Source organism: Dryobates pubescens, chromosome 15 (genome assembly GCF_014839835.1).
Source record: "Dryobates pubescens isolate bDryPub1 chromosome 15, bDryPub1.pri, whole genome shotgun sequence".
NCBI lineage: Eukaryota > Metazoa > Chordata > Aves > Piciformes > Picidae > Dryobates > Dryobates pubescens.
In genome coordinates, this window is record NC_071626.1 from 9,047,671 (window position 1) to 9,067,742 (window position 20,072).

Consider the following 20,072-nt stretch of genomic DNA (forward strand, 5'->3'; position numbering starts at 1 on the left):
GCCCATGGCAGGAGGGCTGGAACTGGATGATCTTTGAGGTCCCTTCCAACCCTAACAATTCTATGATTCTATAACCAGTGCTCCTGGTACAGCCAACAACAAAGTTGCTGACTTCCTTGAGTCTGGAACGTGCTGAACTTGAAACTTTTCTGTTTCCAAATCCAGGGCCACAGCCTAACAGCCTTTTCCCACATGTCTGGCTGGTCATCCTTGCAGCCTGAAGCATTGTGTGCTAGCAAGTTTGCCCCAGCAGAGGCTGAGAAGTGCAGCCGCCTCAGTGAATGGATCAGTCCAATTTGCAGCGGGGGCCAGGGCATCTCCAGTCCTGGAGGAGGAGATTACTGAAGCCTTCAGTTTGGGTCCAGCTGGGAGCAGCACCAATTCTTATTTTGGTTTTGAGACTCCAAATTTCCAGCAAGCTGCTTTTTTGGCTAGCTTGGGTTGATTGAGTTGGTAGAGAGACAGATGTAGGTGGATAATGGGGAGAGGGGGTGGTAAGTGGCAGAGCTATTGCCTTAGAGAGAGGGAAGGATGCCGTGTAAGTACTGCCAGTCCCCATTCAGTGAGCAAGTGGTGAGTCAGGGGCAGATACTGAGTCAGCAAGAAGGCGGACGGGTAGGTAGGTGGGTGGAGCACCCTGGCTAGCTCGGTACGAGCCACTCAGCCACACCACTGCACTCGGCTCCTTGTGGGAAAGGTGCAGGCAGTGCTGCTCCAGGCTACCTCACCCGGGTTTCTTCCCCTAACATGCAATTCCCTGGTCTGCCTTCCTGAGCCAGTGGGGCTTCAGAGAGGGTCCCTGACATGGCCTCTGGTGGGTACATTTTCTCCTACTTGCAAACACTGCCACTCTGTGGGGTGTGGTAATAAAATGAGAGGAATGAAAACAGCTGGTGAAGGTAGGAGAGAGCCCTTCAGCCTGTCTCACCCCAAGGTGTCACTCCTGCAGTCAGGGAGCTGGTGAAAGGTAGGAGGAGGAAGAGAAAGAAGAAAGAAGGAAAGAAAAGAAGAAATGAAGTAGAAACGAGGGTGAGAGAGAGAAAATATTTGAGGGATGAAAAGAAATTACCATACGGCAGGATCCTGTTATTCAACCTAATTTTCAAAGGACTGCAGCTGTCGCACTGAGATAATCTGTTAATTATAACAGTCATTGTGTTTTGGCAATGGAAGGAAAAAACAGGCTCTAAACAAGGCAAGGTAGTGGGGGAAAAAGGGAAGGGAGGCACAGCTAGCATGTCAAAATGCGTGTCAGGCGTTAGTTTGAATTATAGGTGAGCGAGTTGGCCGGGAGGAGGGTCCCTCCCCAGCGGGACCGAGCTGCCGCTGCCTGAGGGTGGAGAATGGAGGGAAGGTGGAAGCAGCCGTGTGGAAACATAATGTTCTGTACTGCGTGGGACTAGTCCTTGCTGAATCCAGGCAGCCACTGACCAGAGGAAGAGCTCTGGGGGGCTGAAATGTCCCCATTGGCCTAAGCTGCCACATCATTTCACTCTTGGGTCACCTGAACTAGCTTCTCCGTGTCCCTCCACACCTTTCCTCTGCTTCTGCCCCTCACCGGATCAGCAGTGCATCTGCTGTATTTGAACCATCGTCTGTAACAGCTTCTGCTTCTGACTGACTCTCCATTTGAAGGAAACCTGAGCACAGGGGCTGCCCCCTCTTTTGGCAGCTTGCAGACTAATGACTCAGGATAACAGCCGTTCTGGCTGGAAAGGCCTTGCAAGGGCAGCCTCTTCCTTTCGTGGGAATGATGGCTATGGAGCTTTTATACTGGAGCTGTTCTGGGGTGCAGTTTGTCCTAATTGGAGAGAGGTCTCACTGCCAGCAAGGGAAGCTGTCTCAGATGGGTGCCCAGGGGAAGGTTAGCTAGAAGGGGAGAGAGTGTTGAAGGATTCTAGAATGTCAATGCTTGTACCCTGCAGGAGTTTGCAGGCCTGGAGGCATCCTTTACAGGATGACTGGCCACGAGTGCACCTTGTAATGTGATTGCTACCCTCAGCCAGCCCAGGACCTATGTGATTCCTTAGGCTATATCCCTCCAGCAAGAAACAGTAGTGAGCAAGGACTAACCCCTTCCATGCCCCTTCCCTGCCCTACCAGCAAGGTAGCATGTTTTGGGGCAGTCCAAACAGCTGGCTTGCCGGGGATGTTTTATCATCCAGAAGTACTGAAGATACGCTCAGTCTGAGTGAGAGCATCTCTCAAATACCTCGTGGACCTGCCATTTACAGCCAGCCCAGTGAAAGCCAGGAGGTCCTGTTGCAGGAATAGGGCAGCAGATGTGTCACAGTAACCCTCAGGGGGTGGATGTCTTCGCAGTGACATCACATACAGCTCAAGAATTTCTCTTGGTCTCATGCTGGACATGCTGCCCTCCCCTGCAGCAGTGTCTCACACACAGGGCCAGGGTGCCCAACCTGCTCCCTACAGAAGCTCCCTCCCATGCACCCAGAACCCCCATTCCTGGCCTGCTCCCTGCAGCAACTCACACACACTCACACAGAGCTGCCACTCCTGTTCCTTTCCCCACAGCAGCTCATGGAGAGCAGAGGCCACTCCTAGAGCAACTTGCTCCCATGTGCAGATGCACACAGCCAGACCTCACAGCCTGCTGTGATTCATGGTGGGGAACACATATAGGAGTGCTTCCCCACCCCCACCCCCCCTTTTCCTACAGCCCTTCTCTCGCACAGAGACTCACACACCCAGAGTCATCTCCTGTGAGCCACGCATGCCCACGCACAGCCTGCGCTGCCACCACCGGCCCTGCAGCCCCACACCCACGGCCAACACTCCCACCCCTTTCTCCTCACTGACTCCTTCAGGCAAACACTCATGAACCCCACCCAGACACTCACAGCTGCTACTTTCACTGAGTCATAGAATGGTTTGGATTGGAAGGGACCTCCAAAGGTCATCTGTTCCAACCCCCTCTGCCGTAAGCAGAGACATTCTCAACCAGATCAGGCTGCCCAGAGCCTTGTCGAGCTTCAGCTTGAACGTCCCCAGGGATGGGGCCTCTCTGGGCAACCTGTTCTGGTCTTCCACTATTCTCACAGTAAAGTGCTTGTTCCTAACATCCAATCTAAATCTACTCTTCTCTAGTTTGTAGCCATTGCCTCTCATCCCATCACTGCAGGTCTTTGTAAAACAGTTTCTTTCCATCCTTCTTGTAGGTCTCCTTCAGGTACTGGAAGGTTGCTATTAGGTCTCCCCAGAGCCTTCTCTTCTCCAGGCTGAACAGCCCCAGCTCCCTCAGCCTGTCTTCGTAGCAGAGGTGCTCCAACCCCCAGATCATTTTCATGGCCCTCCTCAGGACCCACTGCATCAGGTCTATGTCCTTCCCGTGTTGAGGGCTCCTCCAGAGCTGGACACAGTACTCCAGGTGAGGTCTTACCAGAGCAAAGTGGCAGAATCATCTCTTTCAATCTGCTGGCCACACTTCTTTTGATGCAGCCCAGGATATGATTTGCCTTCTGGGCTGCAAATGCACACTCTCTGCTCATGGCCAGCTTCTCATCCATCAGCACCTTCAAGTCATTTTCCACATGGTTGGTTCCCTCTGGCGCTTTCTCCCTGCCAGGGATTCAGTGCTCATTCTCTGCTGCACAAAGTGATTAACCCCCATACACCCCTGGCCTGCATGGCTACCCCATCACCTACAGCAACTCTTTCACATATACTCCCCTTCCAACTTGTGCCCCTGGAGCCAACACCACCACCCCTTTGTCTTCAGTGACTCACATCCACATGAACTGGGGTTGTTTAGGCTGGAGAGGATGAGGTTGAGGAGAGACCTCATCACTCTCTACAACTACCTAAAAGGAGGTTGTAGTGAGGTGGGGGACAGCCTTTTCTTCCAGGTAATGAGTGATAGGATAAGAGGAAATGGCCTTAAGTTGCACCAGGGGAGGTTTACTTTGGCCATTAGGAAAAATTTCTCCACTGCAAGGGTCACTGGGCACTGGAACAGGCTTCCCAGGAGTCACCACCCCTGGAACTGTTTAAAAGTTGTTTGGATGAATTGCTTGGGGACATTCTTTAACAGCTGTGCACAGGGAGATGTTAGGTTATGGTTGGACTCGATGTTCCTTTTGCAGCCAGGTGATTCCACCATTCATGCACACCGGTGCCCGTGCCCAGGCAGAGCCATCTTGCTGTTGCCCTCCCTGTGGCAGGTCCATGCAGACGGTCACAGAGAGCCCATGCTCCCTCTCCATTGCCAACAGCAATTCTCTCTAAGCCTTTTCACTGCCTCATGCCTGGGCTCATGGGATGACACTGAAGGCAGTGCTATTTCCCAGGCCCCCCTCTCCCAGAGAGGGAGAGTGACAAAAGCAGCTTTACTGCTGCTGATATATTTTTTTTATAGAACCTGTAATCTCTTGATTTCCTTTCTACCTGGAGAAGGCTGTTTCCCATGCCTACCCCCATGCACACGTATGTGGGCTGCTTCCTCAGGCTGTCTGGGTGGAGCTGGCTTGATGTAAATCCCCCTTAATCTACAATAATCATATTAATATAAGAGGTAACCATTTTGCTTTGGAAAACAAAGGTGGCTTTCTGGCCTGCCAGGGAACTGCTGGCATGTGAAAGACCTTTCTGCCAACATTTATCACTCTAAAATAAGATTTAAGCTTCTAAAGCTCTCTCTTTTCTTTTATGCTTCTGAGCTGCTTCGGTTTTGTCCCCTGAGCTTTCCTATTCTCTCTTTCTTGCTGCCTAACAAATTAGGCATCTAATCGCTGCTGGGGAGGCACGGTGGGAGAGCAGGGGGGTTATATACAGACTCCTCTTGGCTTCCCTTCTTTTTTTTTTCCCCATGGTTAGTCTTCAAGCTGTTTGGCCCAGAAAAGGTTTTGAGTCAAGGGCTGTGCATTTGCTTGAGCCTGGGTGTGTGTGTATGGCAGATGGAACTTCAGGTTAACACCTAAACCCTTCCCATGCCCTGAACTGACCAAAAGCCAGGACTGCAGAGCAGCATCTCCTCAGGGGAGTCCTGCAGCCTGTGTTTCAATTTTCTGCCCTTCCTCTCTGCAGGGCTCCATCGTTGCTGGCTGGAATTTGAGCACTGAAAGCATCCTTGCAGCAGTGTCCTGTGAGAAGCAGCTGAGATCCTCTGTGGGCTTCCTCACCACAGTGTCCTGCTGGGATCCTAGTACTTTGAACTTCCATGTGTCAGGGACAGCTGGAGTTTGGGAGCTGTGAGCTTCCTCCCCACTCATGGCAGGGCCAGCCCAACTTTCAGAGGGGTGATTTTTCTCCCAGCAGGCACTATGGGTTAGTGTATAGTGAAATGAACCTGCCCGGAGCTGAACCATGAGATTTCCCTTGTGGCAGTGCTCTGCCAAAACTCAGAGAGCCTCCAACAGTGAGTGGTCACCCTTCAGCAGGACCCACTCATACCAGTTCAACCTCTGTAAGGGATGAAGGCTTGGTCTGATGGGTGACATGAAAACACCCTTCTATTGCATGACTTTCTAGGGTAGCTCTACAACCTCTCTTTTATTTCTGTGTTTCTGCCAAGGCCAGCTCTTCTGTCCTCCAGGTTTTTGAAGCTACAGGGCCAGTTGCAAACAAATGGGATGGGTCTCAGAGATGCTGAGATTTCACATTTGCCATGAAAATAGGGTGATAAATTAGTGAATAGAGAAAGTGAGAGAGAAAACTTTGCAGAGATCCATTAAAGGATCGAGAGCTGTGTGTGCCCAACCCTTACTGGACATCAGAGAAGCTGCAGTAGAAGACATTCTTGCTCTCTCTCTCATACACATGCACACAAATGTTTTTCAGGTCACAAAGGGCTGTGTCATCAGGCTTCCTGATCCTTCTTCTCTTGGTCTCAAGCTACTCAGGGATGCTGGAACATCTCAGGGCACAGCCATAATTTTTTCACACCATGGCTCAGTGGTAACTCCTGCAAGAAATGGGAGCATCCCTGAAAGCAGTGGGGCTGGTAGGGAAGGGGCTGCTGTTGTCTGTCACACCCCTGCTGTGAGCTTCTCCCACAACCCTCTCACTACAGACAAGGTCAAAAGCAAGGACCATCTCCAGGTGGTGATTTGAAGCATCTGCAGTGATGCTCAGAGCAGTAAGTATCCCAGAAACTATCCAGTAGGTGTGGAGAGTCCCTTAAAGTAAGGCACCAACTCCCAGTATGACACACCTCTGGGCAAAGGGTTAGGGAAATCCTGGGAGGATCCTTGAAGTCAAGAGATGCAGGGGCAAAGCCTGGAGGAGGTGGTGTTTTTGCCCTGAGTCCCACCAGGAGCAGGCAGCACACTGAGCTGGGAAGAGGGCTGATGCCCAGCTGCAGCACAAAGCATAAGAAAGCAGCAGGAGCTTTGGCCTGGTTTCGGGGTGTCCCTAGAGGAGCCAAGAATGTTTGGCAGGCTTTTAATGCATGCATTTCTAATGGCAGGCTCTTAGCACCGTTTAAGCAAGGGTAGAATTAAGTGATGGCTTTTCCAGTGCAGTGGGCCCCAGGAGGACAAGGTTGACAGGGTCAGAATTTCAGGCCCAAATTGCTGCTGGTGGTGGCTTTTCTGGTTGCTTTTTCATAGTGTGGCCTCTATAATTTGTATCCTCACTCATGGTCTTTCTAACCACCCAGCTCCCTGTTTGCCTCTGTCCCTCATATCATTCCTGCCCATACTTTGAGTGGTTGTGCTGTAACCTGGTCTTATACCTGGAAATCTAACTAGTGACTGTACTCCTGTGTCATCCCCTGTGCCACCTTGATCCTTGAACCAAAGGGCTGTCTGGGTCTATCAGAACAACCATCTCCTGACTTACATTTGGGGGTCTCCTCCCTCCCTTTTCCCCTCCCTCCCTTTTCCCCTCCCTCCCTTTTCCCCTCCCTCCCTTTTCCCCTCCCTATTCTCTCCTCTGGACAGGGGAATCATCCTGTCCTTCTGCTCTTTTCCATGCATTCTGGTGCAAAGAAATGCCAATAATATTGAAGCAACTGCTAGCAGGAAATAAACCTGAGGGAAACCATTGGGAACTTGGAGCTGATGGGCTGACTTCGTACCAGCCAAGAAGGGTACAGCCATTCATGGACACAATGACATTACTGTTCCTTGGTGCTCTTGCACACTTGAGGATGGCCAGAAACCAAAGGCACGTTTGTAACAGCCTTTTAGGTTACACTGAAGAGTGCTGGAGCCCTACAGAGAGGTATAGGCTCAACATACAGGGGTGGTGACCTTGTACCAACCTTATAAAATAGATCCCACATCTCAACTTTGCCTCTTGTCTGTAACTCCAGCCTCCCATCAAACCAGGCTCTCTACGACTCATGTGTCCCCATTCCTCAGATCTCCTCTGGGATGGAGTTGCTTGCCCTTGTTCTTCTTGCCCATTCTTCTCCATCCCTGCTTCTTTGTGTTCTTTTGCTTGAGAAGCAAGAGAGGGAGTGAAACAGCCAACTCTACTGTCAGCACTTTTCAGGCCAGCAAAAAGGACCTGTGGAGTGTTGCTTCCTTGTGTTGCTGGATTCCAACACCATCTGATTTATGTTCATTTGGCTCTGGACAGCCGAGGGAGGGCATGGTGCTGACCCTCATCCTTTGCCTCCCCTTGCCTGTCAATTGCCAGCTGCTCCCTAAAGCGCAGGACATGGCTGTGGTGGAGCTGGAGACTGGCACTCCTGTGGCAGTGCTGCAGCAGGAGCTGGTGGCAGAGTGATGAGCTGAAAGGGGAGCAGGGCTGGAGGAGGCCACATGTTGGGCTGGCCCTTAAAACCAGTGCAATAGTCAGAAGATGGGTGCCACTGGGGGAAGAATGGCAGGGTTTGCATATTTCTTGCACATAGCTGCTCTGGAGACCCAAGAGGATCAGTGTTCAGTTTGAGGAAGGGCTTGGCCCTTCCTTTGGCCTGTGGCTGAGGCAAGGTTGCACAGCCATTGCAGGAGACAGACTTGAAGCAGGTCTTGTCTGCATGGTCCCCTTGTGTTATAGAATCATAGAATAGTTTAAGCTGGAAAAGACCCTTAAGGTCATCAAGTCCAACTGTTAACCTGCCACTGCCCACCACTAAACTGTATCACTAAGCACCACATCTTTTAAATACCTCCAGGGATTGTGACTCAACCACTTCCCTGGGCAGTTTGCTCCAAAGCTTGACAACCCTTTCAGTGAAGACAATTTTCCTAATACCCAATCTAAACCTCCCCTGGTTCAACTTGAAGCCATTCCTTCTTGTTCTATCACTTGTTACTTGGATGAAGAGACTGACAGCCACCTTGTTTCAACAAGCCTCCTTTCAGATAGTTGTAGAGAGTGATAAGGTCACCACCTTCTTTTCTATCCACTTCCTAACCTTGTCACAGCTTACTTTTTCAGGCTGCTAGGAAATCTCCTTCCCCAACCCCTCTCTGTGCTACTTGAGTGCAGCTCCCTGATTGGGATGGGGTAGCTCATAGCAATTACTGGGGAGGAGCTGCAGAGGAGTGTGGTGGTGGCCTCAAGAGTTTCTCCTTGTGAACCATAAACAAGCTACATCAGGCACTGATGACTTCAGCCCAACATTTGGAGCAGCCTGCCCTACCAGAAAAGGTCAAAGCAAAGGGGCTGTGAGATTCCTGTGTGGAGCTGGATGTTTTGCAGGGTATTTGGTGAGGTGAGACAGACAGGCCAAGGTATAATGCTCATAGAAGGATGCTGACAAAAATCTGGGCTAAGCTTTTCATTGCTTGATGAGGGGCACCCTCTGGCCTCTTCAGGGTGGACACAATTTTGACATCAAGTGTACACAAAAGCATGCTTGTATTTGCCACAGTTTTGTTCAGTGGAAGAGACCAGGCCAAGTGAAGGAGCATCAGAGAGAAAAGTAAAGGGACAGAGAAGGTGTGGATGTTTGGCTGGATCTCTGCATGGAGTCACCTCTGGAAAAGGTGGAACAAGGCAAGGGACAGGCGCTGAAGAATATCAGAAGCCTGGGGGTCTCAACCTGTAGAGTGCCAGATGTGCCTCTTCTCTGATGCATCTGGGGAGACAGTGTCAGGAAATTATTTCTCATTGGATTGTAAGGCTGAGAAACAAAGCAACAGACTGTAAAAACCTCTGCCTTCTGCTTCAGTGCTGGCTGCTGCAAAGCTGAGGCAGCAGCTGGAGGCCATCATATGACAACCACAAACGACATGAGTTTCAGGGCCTCAGATGATGAGCTGTGGGGAACAGAGGCTTTCTTTCTGTCTTTTCCATTGGTCTGGCTCTTCTTTCCCTCCCCTTCTCCATCTTGGCTTTACTTTTAGGATTATTGAATATGTAAGTGTTTCTCTGTGACACTATCTCTGATCCTTTAATCCAGCTGTCCTGGTAATTCCACAGACCCAAATCAGCTCAGATGTCGCCACAGACGTAAGCCTTGTTCCTCAAGGGTTCACTCCTCCTCCATTTATCTTCCTTCATTTCATTTCTGCCCTTTGTGTCTCTGTGCCAGAAATTGGTTCGGCTTTTGCAGCAAAAGCTTCAGTGGTATCCTCAGTGAGCAGTCTTTCCCCAAAATGAAAGGGGCAAGAAGGAATCTTTATTTTTCATTGACTAAGAATCTTTCCTCTATTTTTTTTTTATTGGTTTATATCTCCTCAAAATTAAAAATAAAAAAGGAAAAGAAAAAAAGAAGTGTGCTGCCTATGTTTTAGCTGCTCTATGAAATTATTTCCTTTGAGAACACCCCTGCCAGGCTCCTGTCTCAGCTCAGTAGGAGAAGCGTTGAAGCTGTGGCTGGAGGGAAAGGTGCTCCAGGCTGCCCTTCTCAGTCAGAATCAGGATCTTGCCCATAGCCCAAACCCACACTGAAGCAGATGTCACTTTGATGCTGATTCCTGCAAGGTGTCCTTTCCCACAGCAGTTCAGAAGCCCCCAAGGAAAGGTGGCAAAGCGGGAAGGCAGAAGCTGTGCACCTCTCTTTGGCGGGGGTTAGTCAGGCGATGTGTTCCAGCTCAGGACTGCTGGCATTTCTGGGTGAGAGACTGGAGGCTGGTGTTTGACACACTGCTTACACCCTGCCTCCCCTCAGCATGTTCAAGCCAGGCTGGCTCACCTCAACAGCCTTGTCGCTGCACCAAGCGGCAGGGACAATTTTTAGAGCACAAGTGGTTACACGTGGCTTGAATTATTTATCCCTCTTGCATGAAGGAAGGAAGGAAACAAAGAAAAAAAGTGTTAGTTTTTTTCTTGTCAGGGGGAAGAGATTTATGTGTGTCTTCTCTGCTTCAAGTATTCTGTGCACACCATCTTCAGGTGGCTGAAAATCCATGGCTCTGGATGTGCCTGGGGCTTGCCTTTGTTTACACTAGGAGTTTTGAGCTGCCTGCAGTAACAGCCTTGTATTTCCCACCCTCCATCCCCTTCCCCTTCTATCCCCATGCCACTGCCTTCCCCCAGCTCCCTGTCTGTGTTCACATTACTTCAGGGAACCCAGGTACCCTTCTGTGTTCCTCTGATACAGGAGTATACAGTGAGGGTTCCCTTCTCAAAGGCTTATCAGTGTGCCAGGCATCCTCTCTTGCTTGAACCCTCTCCCTCCCCCACCCCCATAATCCTGTGTCTTCCCCACCTTCCTTTTCTGATGAAACCTTGCTGTCAATACTCTTATCACAAAGACCCCTCCAACTGATGTCTCTTCTTGTCTCCCCTGTGTTTTGTTTTCCAGATTCCAGTGACAGATGGATCTCTCTCGTGCACACTTGCTCTTTCCCTCTCTGGTGGCTTTTTTTGGGTTTGATGTGTTTGATCTGAAGCTCTGAAGCTTCTCAGAGGGAACTCTGGAGAGAAGGAAGAGAAGGAGAAGGAACCAAGGAACTGTGAGCGACAGAGGAGGCAGCCCTACCTTGTTCTTGTGATCTGGAAATCACACCGTGGAGGGATGGGGGAAGACTAGAGGCAGGGAGAACTTGGTTTGCTTCTGGGGGTGAGTTCAGTGTGGGTGGGGGGTGGGTGGGAGGGAGAAAACTGGAGAAGGTGGGTGAGTCCCTCATCAGGCAAGGTTAGTTATCCTCAGTCTAAATTTTTGTTTAGAAAAGAAGCACAAGGTAGGTCCCTTCCAGACCAGTCATCCACGCTCACAGCTTTTGGGTGTGCTGGAAGCAGACTGTGCCTGTTCCGCCTGCTCCACGCTCCTGGCTTGACCTGGAGGGCAAAAAGGAAGAATGGTGACGACACCCACTAGAACTGGGATGCTCTTGCCCTTCTATTGCTAAACCCTAGTTACTGCTCCTTTCTCTTCCCCCTTGCCCCTTAATTTCCTTTCACTGTGGTCCTGAGATTTGGGGTTGGTTTGTTTCTTTTATTTATTTTTGTTCCTGGTGAGGGCACCACTGCAGACCATGATGTGCCTGGGGTTGTGGACAGCTGCCCTGCTCTGCTTGTTTTCCCCTGGCACTGTGCGAGGTGACTGCTGGCTGATCGAGGGGGACAAAGGTTATGTGTGGCTGGCCATCTGCAGCCAGAACCAGCCCCCATATGAGACCATCCCCCAGCATATCAACAGCACGGTGCACGACTTGCGGCTGAATGAGAATAAGCTCAAAGTGGTGCTGTACTCCTCCCTCAACCGCTTTGGCAACCTGACTGATTTGAACCTGACCAAGAATGAGATCTCCTATATTGAGGACGGGGCTTTCATGGGCCAGTCAAACCTCCAGGTCTTACAGCTGGGCTACAACAAGCTCACCAACCTGACGGAGGGCATGCTGCGGGGCATGGCCCGTCTCCAGTTCCTCTTTGTGCAGCACAACCTAATCGAGCTGGTCACCCCAACTGCCTTCTCGGAGTGCCCCAGCTTGATTAGCATTGACCTGTCATCTAACCGTCTCAGCCGCCTGGAGGGGAACACTTTCACCAGCTTGAGCAATCTGATGGTGTGTGAGCTGGCTGGGAACCCCTTCAACTGCGACTGCAGCCTCTACAGCTTTCTTAACTGGCTGGCGCTCTTCAACAATGTCACCAAGAACTACGACCGGCTGCAGTGTGAGACTCCCCGGGAGTTCGCTGGCTACCCGCTCCTGGTACCTCGGCCTCACCACAACCGCAATGCCATCACCATCTTCCAGTCCATGTGCAGAGGTGGCACCATCCCCTCCCTCTCCAGGGTCAACCCCACCCCTTATACACCTGACTCCCAGAGAGATCTCGATGAAGGCTCAGCCATCAGCCCTGGTGACTTCCTCTCAGTCAAGCCTCCAGCCTCCTCCACTACCGACTCCTCCTTCAGTCCCAGCATCAAGCTCCACGACGTCACCATCACCTCAGCCATTCTGATGGTAACCATCCCGATGCCCTACAGTAAGATGTATGTGCTGGTCCAATACAACAACAGCTATGTTTCTGACATAGCCACACTGAAAAGCAAGAAAGAATATGTCACTGTCAACAAGCTGAAGGCCCACACTGATTATACCTTCTGCGTGGCCTCCATCCGCAACAACAGGCGCTACAACCACACTTGCCTGACCTTTGCAACCCGGAGCAAAGGCAGGGAGGACCCTATTTCCAGTACTTCCACAACTACCCACTATATCATGACCACCCTGGGCTGCCTCTTTGGGATGGTCATTGTCCTGGGGGTGGTGTACTACTGCCTGCGGAAGCGGAGGATGCAGGAGGAGAAACAAAAGTCCCTCAATGTCAAAAAGACCATTCTGGAGATGCGTTATGGGTCAGACATTGATACCAGTACCATGGTCCATCCTTCCCAGAAGCTGGGTGAGCCACCAGTCATCCCTGTCTCAAGGATGTCCTCCATCCCTTCCATGATTGGGGAGAAGTTGCCCCCATCAAAGTCAATAGAGGCTGGGATGGAGACTCCTAAAGTCACCACTAAAGGTAACTACATTGAGGTACGGACTGGTGGTGGGGATGGGCTGGAGCGAACCCAGCGGGATGAGGATCTGAGAGAGCTTGACAATGGGCAAGGCTCAGCTGCTGAGATCTCTACTATAGCCAAGGAGGTAGACAAGGTCAACCAGATCATCAACAACTGCATTGATGCCCTCAAGCTGGACACAGCCTCTTTCCTGGGTGGTGGGACTGGTGTTGACTCAGAAATGGCCTTTGAGTGCCAGTCCATCCCAGCCAGTTCCTCGGGTGGGCTAGAGCGGCCCAGCTTTCTTTCCCCAGCCTACAAGGAAAGCTCCCACCACCCTTTGCAGCGTCAGCTCAGCGCTGATGCTGCCGTGGCCAGAAAGACCTGCAGCGTGTCCTCTAGTGGCTCCATCAAGAGCGCCAAGGTCTTCAGCTTGGATGTGCCTGACCACCCACCACTCAGCAAGTCTGACTCCAAATACATTGAGAAGGGCAGCCCACTCAACAGCCCTTTGGATCGTCTTCCCTTGGTGTCCCCGGGCGCCATCCACCACTTGGAGGTGAAGCCTTCTTACCATTGCAGTGAGCACCGTCACTCCTTCCCGGCCCTGTACTATGAGGAAAGTGCAGACACCCTGAGCCAGAGGGTGTCATTCCTCAAGCCACTCTCCAGGTCCAAGCGAGACTCCACGTATTCCCAGCTCTCCCCCAGACACTACTTCTCAGGCTACTCTTCCAGCCCTGAGTACTCATCAGAGAGCACCCACAAGATCTGGGAGCGGTTCCGGCCTTACAAGAAGCACCACAGGGAGGAGGTTTACATGGCGGCTGGGCATGCCCTGCGCAAGAAAGTGCAGTTTGCCAAGGACGAGGATCTGCATGACATCCTGGATTACTGGAAAGGAGTCTCTGCTCAGCAGAAGCTGTGACTCTCCCTTGCTCTTTCCAAGGAAAAACAAAACAAACAAAACAAAAACAAACCAAGATCCCCCTCCCCAACAACCAGAACAAAGACACAACCCATGCCACTTGACTGTGAAAAATAAACACCAACAAAATCCTCCCAACAAAGACAAAACTGACAGAATCGTTTCTTAAAGTTTACAACAACAACAGAACAACAACAACAAACTCTCTCACACACAGACACACAGACACACACACACGCCAAATTGTTTCTACTGTGTTATGGGGACCATTGTTCTGCCTGCAGATGGTTGGGAGGAGTGTCCTGCTCTGACACTGTGGTAACAACACTGGAGCAGGGCTGGGTGGGAATGGCCTGGGAGGGGGTGGCAGCAGTGGCAGGGGGAGGGAGGGCAGGGATAGACGCTCACTGGACATGAAACAGTTGTGAACTCTTGCTCTTTCTGTTCCCGTTCAGGGCTGGTTCTTCTTTTGGATGGGAGGGGGAGGACTTTGGTTTAGAAAGCTTGTCTGCCCACCTGATACGCCTGGTTTTCCAACTATTCCATCACTCATTTTACCCTCATTTCTTTTGGCAGTGGAGGCCTGTCCCCTTCCAAGATAGGTGGGATTTATTGGAAGAAACTATCTGCTTCTTTGCCTTTGCCCTTCCCCACCCTTCTCTGTCAAATCTCCCTAGGCTTGCACTTTCTGTCTAGATCTTTCATGAACCTCCATTCTCCCTAGAGGAAGGAGAAGACGTGTGAAGGAACAAGAGAGGTAGGACCTGTGTGCAACAGCTCTGTGCCCTTGCTGATCTTCCTGGCTCCCTTCTCCTGCCATGTTGTTGATGCTGAATACCAGCAATCCTGGAGTGACAGGGTCTGCTCAGAGCTAGTTGGTGGGATGGTATGAATGTGCCCTTTGTCATGGCAAGACAAGACCTCAAGGAGTGGTGGAGGAAAAGACAGGAAGGTCTAGTCTCTTAGAGGTGTAAAGGGTTCCCAACTCTCCACCAATCTCACAGGTCAGAGGTCCTCCCCACCATACACACTTATACTCAGGCTGCCTTTGTACACTAAGTTTGCTACTCTGCTCATATTTCCTTTGCTGTAAGGAAGGGACCTTGAGAGGAGCTCAGAACAAGTTCTACATGAACCTTTTGCAGCTCTTCCCAACTGTCTTGCACCATGGAGTATGGGGTGGGTATGCACAAGAAGAGCATCATCCAGTGTCAAGGGTAGGATTTGAGTTGCTCACATCACTGGGTTGATATAAAAGCCACAAAGTAGATTCTGCTCAAATAGTCTGTGGACATTCTGGCCTAGGTTGAAGGCAGAAGCACAGGAAATGAAAGGGATGCCAGACTGGGGCCTGGGAGTAGCCCAAGAGGGATGGCTCCAGAAGAAGCTCCCTTTGTGTGCAGCTACACTGTGCATGCTGGGGTAGAAAAGGATACCAGCCTCTGGATGAAAGTATTCCTTTGAATACTTAGAGACCCTCATGAGAGTCAGAGCAACCTATCACCTCCTAAATCCTCCATCTTCTGACAGTTAACTGTGACAAATATTTCTTAGGGATACTTTGCTAACTTACTAAAAAGCCAGTTTCACTTGCTAGGTCCCAACCTCTATCCCTTGGATAAAAGATCTGCCACAAAGCTGGGAAGGAGCCCACTGCTCTCTCCATTTTGCCCCATTTCTGAGCAGTCCAACAAAGCACAGCCTTGGTGCCATCTCCCCCAAAGCTTTCTTGTGAGGCTGGGATGCTGCCTAGTGAGTGCATCTTTATGTAGCACAGTGGACCTCCTTTCCAGGAGCTGCACACCCTAATTCTTGATAACTGCTCCTCTCAGTCTGGATCATGGTGAGGACCTGTGTTATTTTGGCCTTTCCTAAGCAGCTATTTTCTTTCTGAGTTGCTCCTTAGAAGCCCCAGTGTTTTGGGTGGCCCTGGGAGAATGGTGTATGTGTAGTAGCTTCTCTGAGAGGGATTTACGTGCTGCCTGCAGAGAATCTGCCTGTTATCTGTCAGGTAATAGCACTGCCAGCTGTGAGAGCTGGTTTCTGTGCTGCAGGTGACATGACTTCCTCTGTAAGTTAGGAGCAGAAGTAGGCAGAACTTGGTGTGCAAAAACCAGAGTGGGAATCCCCAACATCTGAACCTACAAAGATCTGTGGGGTTCCTTCCTTGTAGGGATGCTGGTATAATCCTAGACCAGGTCCTGATCTCATTGCCTCAGCCTCCCTCACTGTCAGCCTGCTTTCCTACAGTCAAAGCATCATTTTGCCTTGAGTCCACAGGTATTCTTGGGGCTGATTCCACACTGTAAGAACCAGTCCAAGCCAGAGGAAGGGCTGCATGTACACAGACGTGTGTATATGTGCAGGAGGATGCAGGGAAGTCACATTAGTGCTGCTAGGCATTCCTCCATGCTGGGACAACACAGCAAAGCAAGAATGGTAAATGTTGTGGGAGATGCTTAGGCACAGCAGATACCTCTCCAGCTACCAGGTGGAGAACTCCCAGTGATCTTCCAACATGGCAACCATCCAAGCAAGAAAGACCAACGGCTGGGGCACAGAACTGGACAGGAAAAAAGGGATGACAGGCATGGGGAGATGGAGTCCTGTTCCTCTTCCCATGTCTTCCCTACCTGTGCTTCTCTGCTGTAGGGTCTTGTAATCAGTCCCATCCAGTCTATACTTTTGAGGAGAGCATTAACTTCTACAGGTTTCTGCCCTCTCTCCCCATCACCCCAATGAGGCAGAAAGAAAGGTCAGGGATAAAGACATCATCAGGCCCTTCTTTTGCCTGTGGTGGGGGTAAGGCTGGGTAGGAGGGAGCAGTCATTTCTCTCCCAGCTGTAGCCCCCCACTCCACACCAAGGGGTGAAGTTTGCACAAGATGGACTGTTTTGTGGGAGGAAGAGGGCAAGGAAGGGGAACAAAGAATCCCCCCTTCCTTCCTGCTCCCTTCTTCCTTGTCCTGCTCCCTCCTCAGGGATGAGGGCTCACAAGGTGACCCTAGCCCTGTTGGAGGAAAGCAGATTTACCGTTCTATTTGCATGACAATTTTACTGTATTTTTTCTGAGCAAACACCTGTTGTGTATGTGCCAGTTTGTTGGAATTTAACCACCTCCCCCAAGGTCTCTCCTGTCCTTGTCCCTGTTTTCCCTGCTCCTTTCATTCATCCCTGATGTGATTTTATGAGAGACTCCTACCAGTTTGGCAGGGAACACACCCTAAAGAGAACCCAACACAATCAGCCCCATAAAAACCATTCCTTCTTCTTTCCAGTCTCCTCCTCCTCTTGCCCTAAGCGTGGTCTCTCAGATGCTTTTCAGGGTCGTGTGTGTGAAGGGGGATGTGTTATATACCAAAGGCCTGCTCTTTCTAGTGGTCATAATTTCTCTTAATTGTTTAGAAACAAAAGTGAGGTCCATCAAGATAGATCTCATAAGAGAAATGGTTACTGCCATCCCCATACCCTTGTTTCTTTTCCCCCAAATCTACAAGCAAGGCTCTTCTTGGGGGTACGAGAAGTGCTTCATCTACAAGGAAGTCTCTGATACAGCAAAACCTTGGTGTGGAGCTGGTTGCAATCCCTTAGAAGACCTCCCACCACCCCCCCTCCCACTGATTGCAGGGAGCTCTGGATTAGGTCTGTCCTACCCCTCCTTTCCCGTGGGTGGTCCTGGCAGAGGGCTGGACATGATGAAACCTGATGGGAAAAGGGCAGAGAGACTGCCTGAAGTTCCTAAGTCCTCTGTGGCTGTTTTGGCCAGAGTCCCTCACCCCTGCCTTCTCCCAGGGCAAAGTGGATCCATAGGTCAGAGCCAGGACCAGCCCTTTTGACATTTTCTTTCTAGGTTGGTGACTCTTGGCACAGAAAGCAAGGGTTTAGTTGACCTCACTGGAGAACATGGAGGAGGAGGAATGAGGTTGGGTGCTGACCTGCCATCTCATCCCAGGAACAGGCTTAGGGGAGGCAGCCTGGGCTGAATTCCTATACCCAGAAGAGCAAAGGTGAGAGCCTCGTTTTTACCTTGGGGTAAAGCTCTTCCCCACCCCTACTGGTGCTGCCCCAGCTTATGCTGCAGTACCATGTTCCCCTCTCCCCCTCCTCAGTCTTCCATACTGAATAAATCCCTCCTGAGGCAGGTGTGAAATATTCATGACTGACAAATGAAGATTTATGTCGGGCTGAGGAGGCCTCTGTGTGTTTGCAATGCTAATCAGCCAGCCTTCCTTGAGGAGGCTCTGCCAGGCAGGCTTGGGGGGAAGGAGAGGGAGGTGCAGGAGAGGGAGATGCAGAAGGGGGGAAAATGAAGTGAGGAAGAGAGGAAGGGCAAACACAGCAGAGGTGAGGAAGGTTAAGTGGGACCAAGGAATGGGCAGGCAAGGAGCGAACAGACAGAGGGATATGGAGAGAGTGGAGAAGAGGGACAGGTTGGAAAGACCAGGGGAAGAAGAGATGACCACATGGGAAAGAATGGGATGCTAACAGGGAAAAGGGACCAGTAAGAGAAAGAGTTGAGTGGAGGAGTGGAGGCTCTCTGAGAGGAGGTGGGGAGCAAGTCAACAGTGCCTGAAGAAAAAGGCTGGGCAAAATTCATGATGAGCTGTGGCCCCTGCCCGTAAGACAGAGCTCAGCTCTACAGGGTGGGCAGTTGCCACATGGGTGGGAGCCGGACCAAGGGCCCCAAAAGCACATTCACCATGCTTGCTGCTGACCGGAAAGCTCAGCTGCATTTGGAAGGACACACAGCCTTGGGGAGCCTGGACAACGCCCCTTCCACTGCCACCACCTCCTTCAGCACAAGCCGCAGGCAAGAAGAATCTAACGGAGCTGTGCCCTCTTGCTGGAGCCAGCCTGCCGCTGGCCCAGCGGCTGAGCAGGAGGAAGCATCTTCGGGGTGGCTTGACGCGGGATGAGCGCTGAGCACCACCCTCCACTGAGCGATGGGGGTCTCTTGGAGCGTCGACAGAGCCTGCCCCACCTCAGCTGCCCCCTGCCCCCCTGGCTGAAGCAGGTGGTTTTGGGTCTTTCCCCAGAGAAGGGACAGAAGGAGTGTCTGTTGCCTCCCTCTACACACGCACGCACTCTTGCATCCCGTCCCTCCAGCCGCTTTGGCCTTCTACTGTGAGGGGCGTTCTTGGTCTGCCTCCCTCGGCTCCCTCTGCCGCGGGGAGATGTCTCTATACCTCTCTGCGCGCAGTCCCACCAGGGCAGCTCTCCGCGGGGCTGCCCCAACCTACCCCCTGTCCCCACGTGGAGAGAGGGCAGTCTCTGCCCAGCTTCTCCTTCTCCCACTGGATGGGCACTTTGTCTTCTCCTCACCCCACTGGGAGGTAAATAACCTTCTCCTCTTTACAGTCTCCCCTCCGTCTGCCCCATCCTTGCGCGTTTGGCTTGGCCTTTGCCTCCCCCATGACTACCACCGCCACTGTGAGGCCTTGCTCTTGGGTGGCCTGTCCCCACCGCCTGCCTTCCGCCTTCCCTGGGGGGAAGAGGTAGAGGCTGGCTGGCTCAGGCCAGACCCTCCAGGGCTGGTCCGGCTGGTCCATCCACAAGCACAGCACCTGGGGCGAGGGGGTGGGAAGGGGCGGGCAGCTGCTGGGCACAGAGCCAGGGGCATCAGCCCTTGAATGTAAGGAAGGGCCTGGGAGGCAGCTGCTGGGACTGGCTCCTTGTGGCCTCTTTGGTGTTCCTCCTTCTGTAACAACCAACCCTGTGACCCCCCCCGGTTGTGTATGGACAGATTTGAGTTGGAGTTATGTTCTTTTCTTCTTCTTGGTTTTTTCTTGTTTTACTTCCCTCCTCTTCTTCTCTTCTTTTAAATTTTCCTTCTCTCTCTTCCTTTTTCTTTCCTTTTCTCTTTCTTTCTTTCTTTCTTTCCTTTTCTTTTCCTGTTTTAAAACTGAATGGCACGAAATCGTTTTTCCTCAACTCGGAGATTCCTGTATGGAGAAAATCAATTTCTATATTTGCAATAAATTTCTTATTTAAAAAAAAAAAATCCAAAAAACAACAAACAAAGAATATGAAAAGCTGCTTCTGAGTCCAGTTTTTTTTCTGCAGCCTTGTTTTGTGGAGGAATTGGGGTGGGGTGGGAGGCTCGGAACGGGGTACAGGAGAAACGGAGGAAGCTGGGATGGGGTGTGGGAGTAGGACTGTGGGTTCTCCCAAGCACTCAGTGATCATCTGTTCCCCCCAAACACACCATTCCTCTGCCCTCGAATATCACTTTGTCTGGACACAGCTTCATTTTCACTCAGTCCTCAGTTCTGCTGTGATACTGATCCCCTCCTGCACCAATTCCTTGCCCATCACCGACATAACAAATCCT

The 20,072-nt window shown here is 51.2% G+C and overlaps 1 protein-coding gene and 1 long non-coding RNA gene across 2 annotated transcripts in view; both read left to right on the forward strand.

The window, feature by feature from the left end:
* Positions 1–10,920, forward strand: part of LOC128897844 (uncharacterized) — a 54,584-nt gene extending 43,664 nt beyond the window's left edge. Inside the window, exon 3 of the long non-coding RNA XR_008462609.1 lies at positions 10,664–10,920. This is a non-coding gene — a long non-coding RNA (uncharacterized LOC128897844). The remainder of the gene's footprint in view (positions 1–10,663) is intronic.
* Positions 10,921–10,970: 50 nt separating this feature from the next.
* Positions 10,971–19,753, forward strand: ELFN2 (extracellular leucine rich repeat and fibronectin type III domain containing 2). Its single transcript, XM_054167839.1, has one exon. It carries the CDS (start codon positions 11,337–11,339, stop codon positions 13,740–13,742), a length of 2,406 nt encoding a protein of 801 aa, XP_054023814.1. The 5' UTR covers positions 10,971–11,336; the 3' UTR covers positions 13,743–19,753.
* The last annotated feature ends 319 nt before the right edge of the window (positions 19,754–20,072 follow it).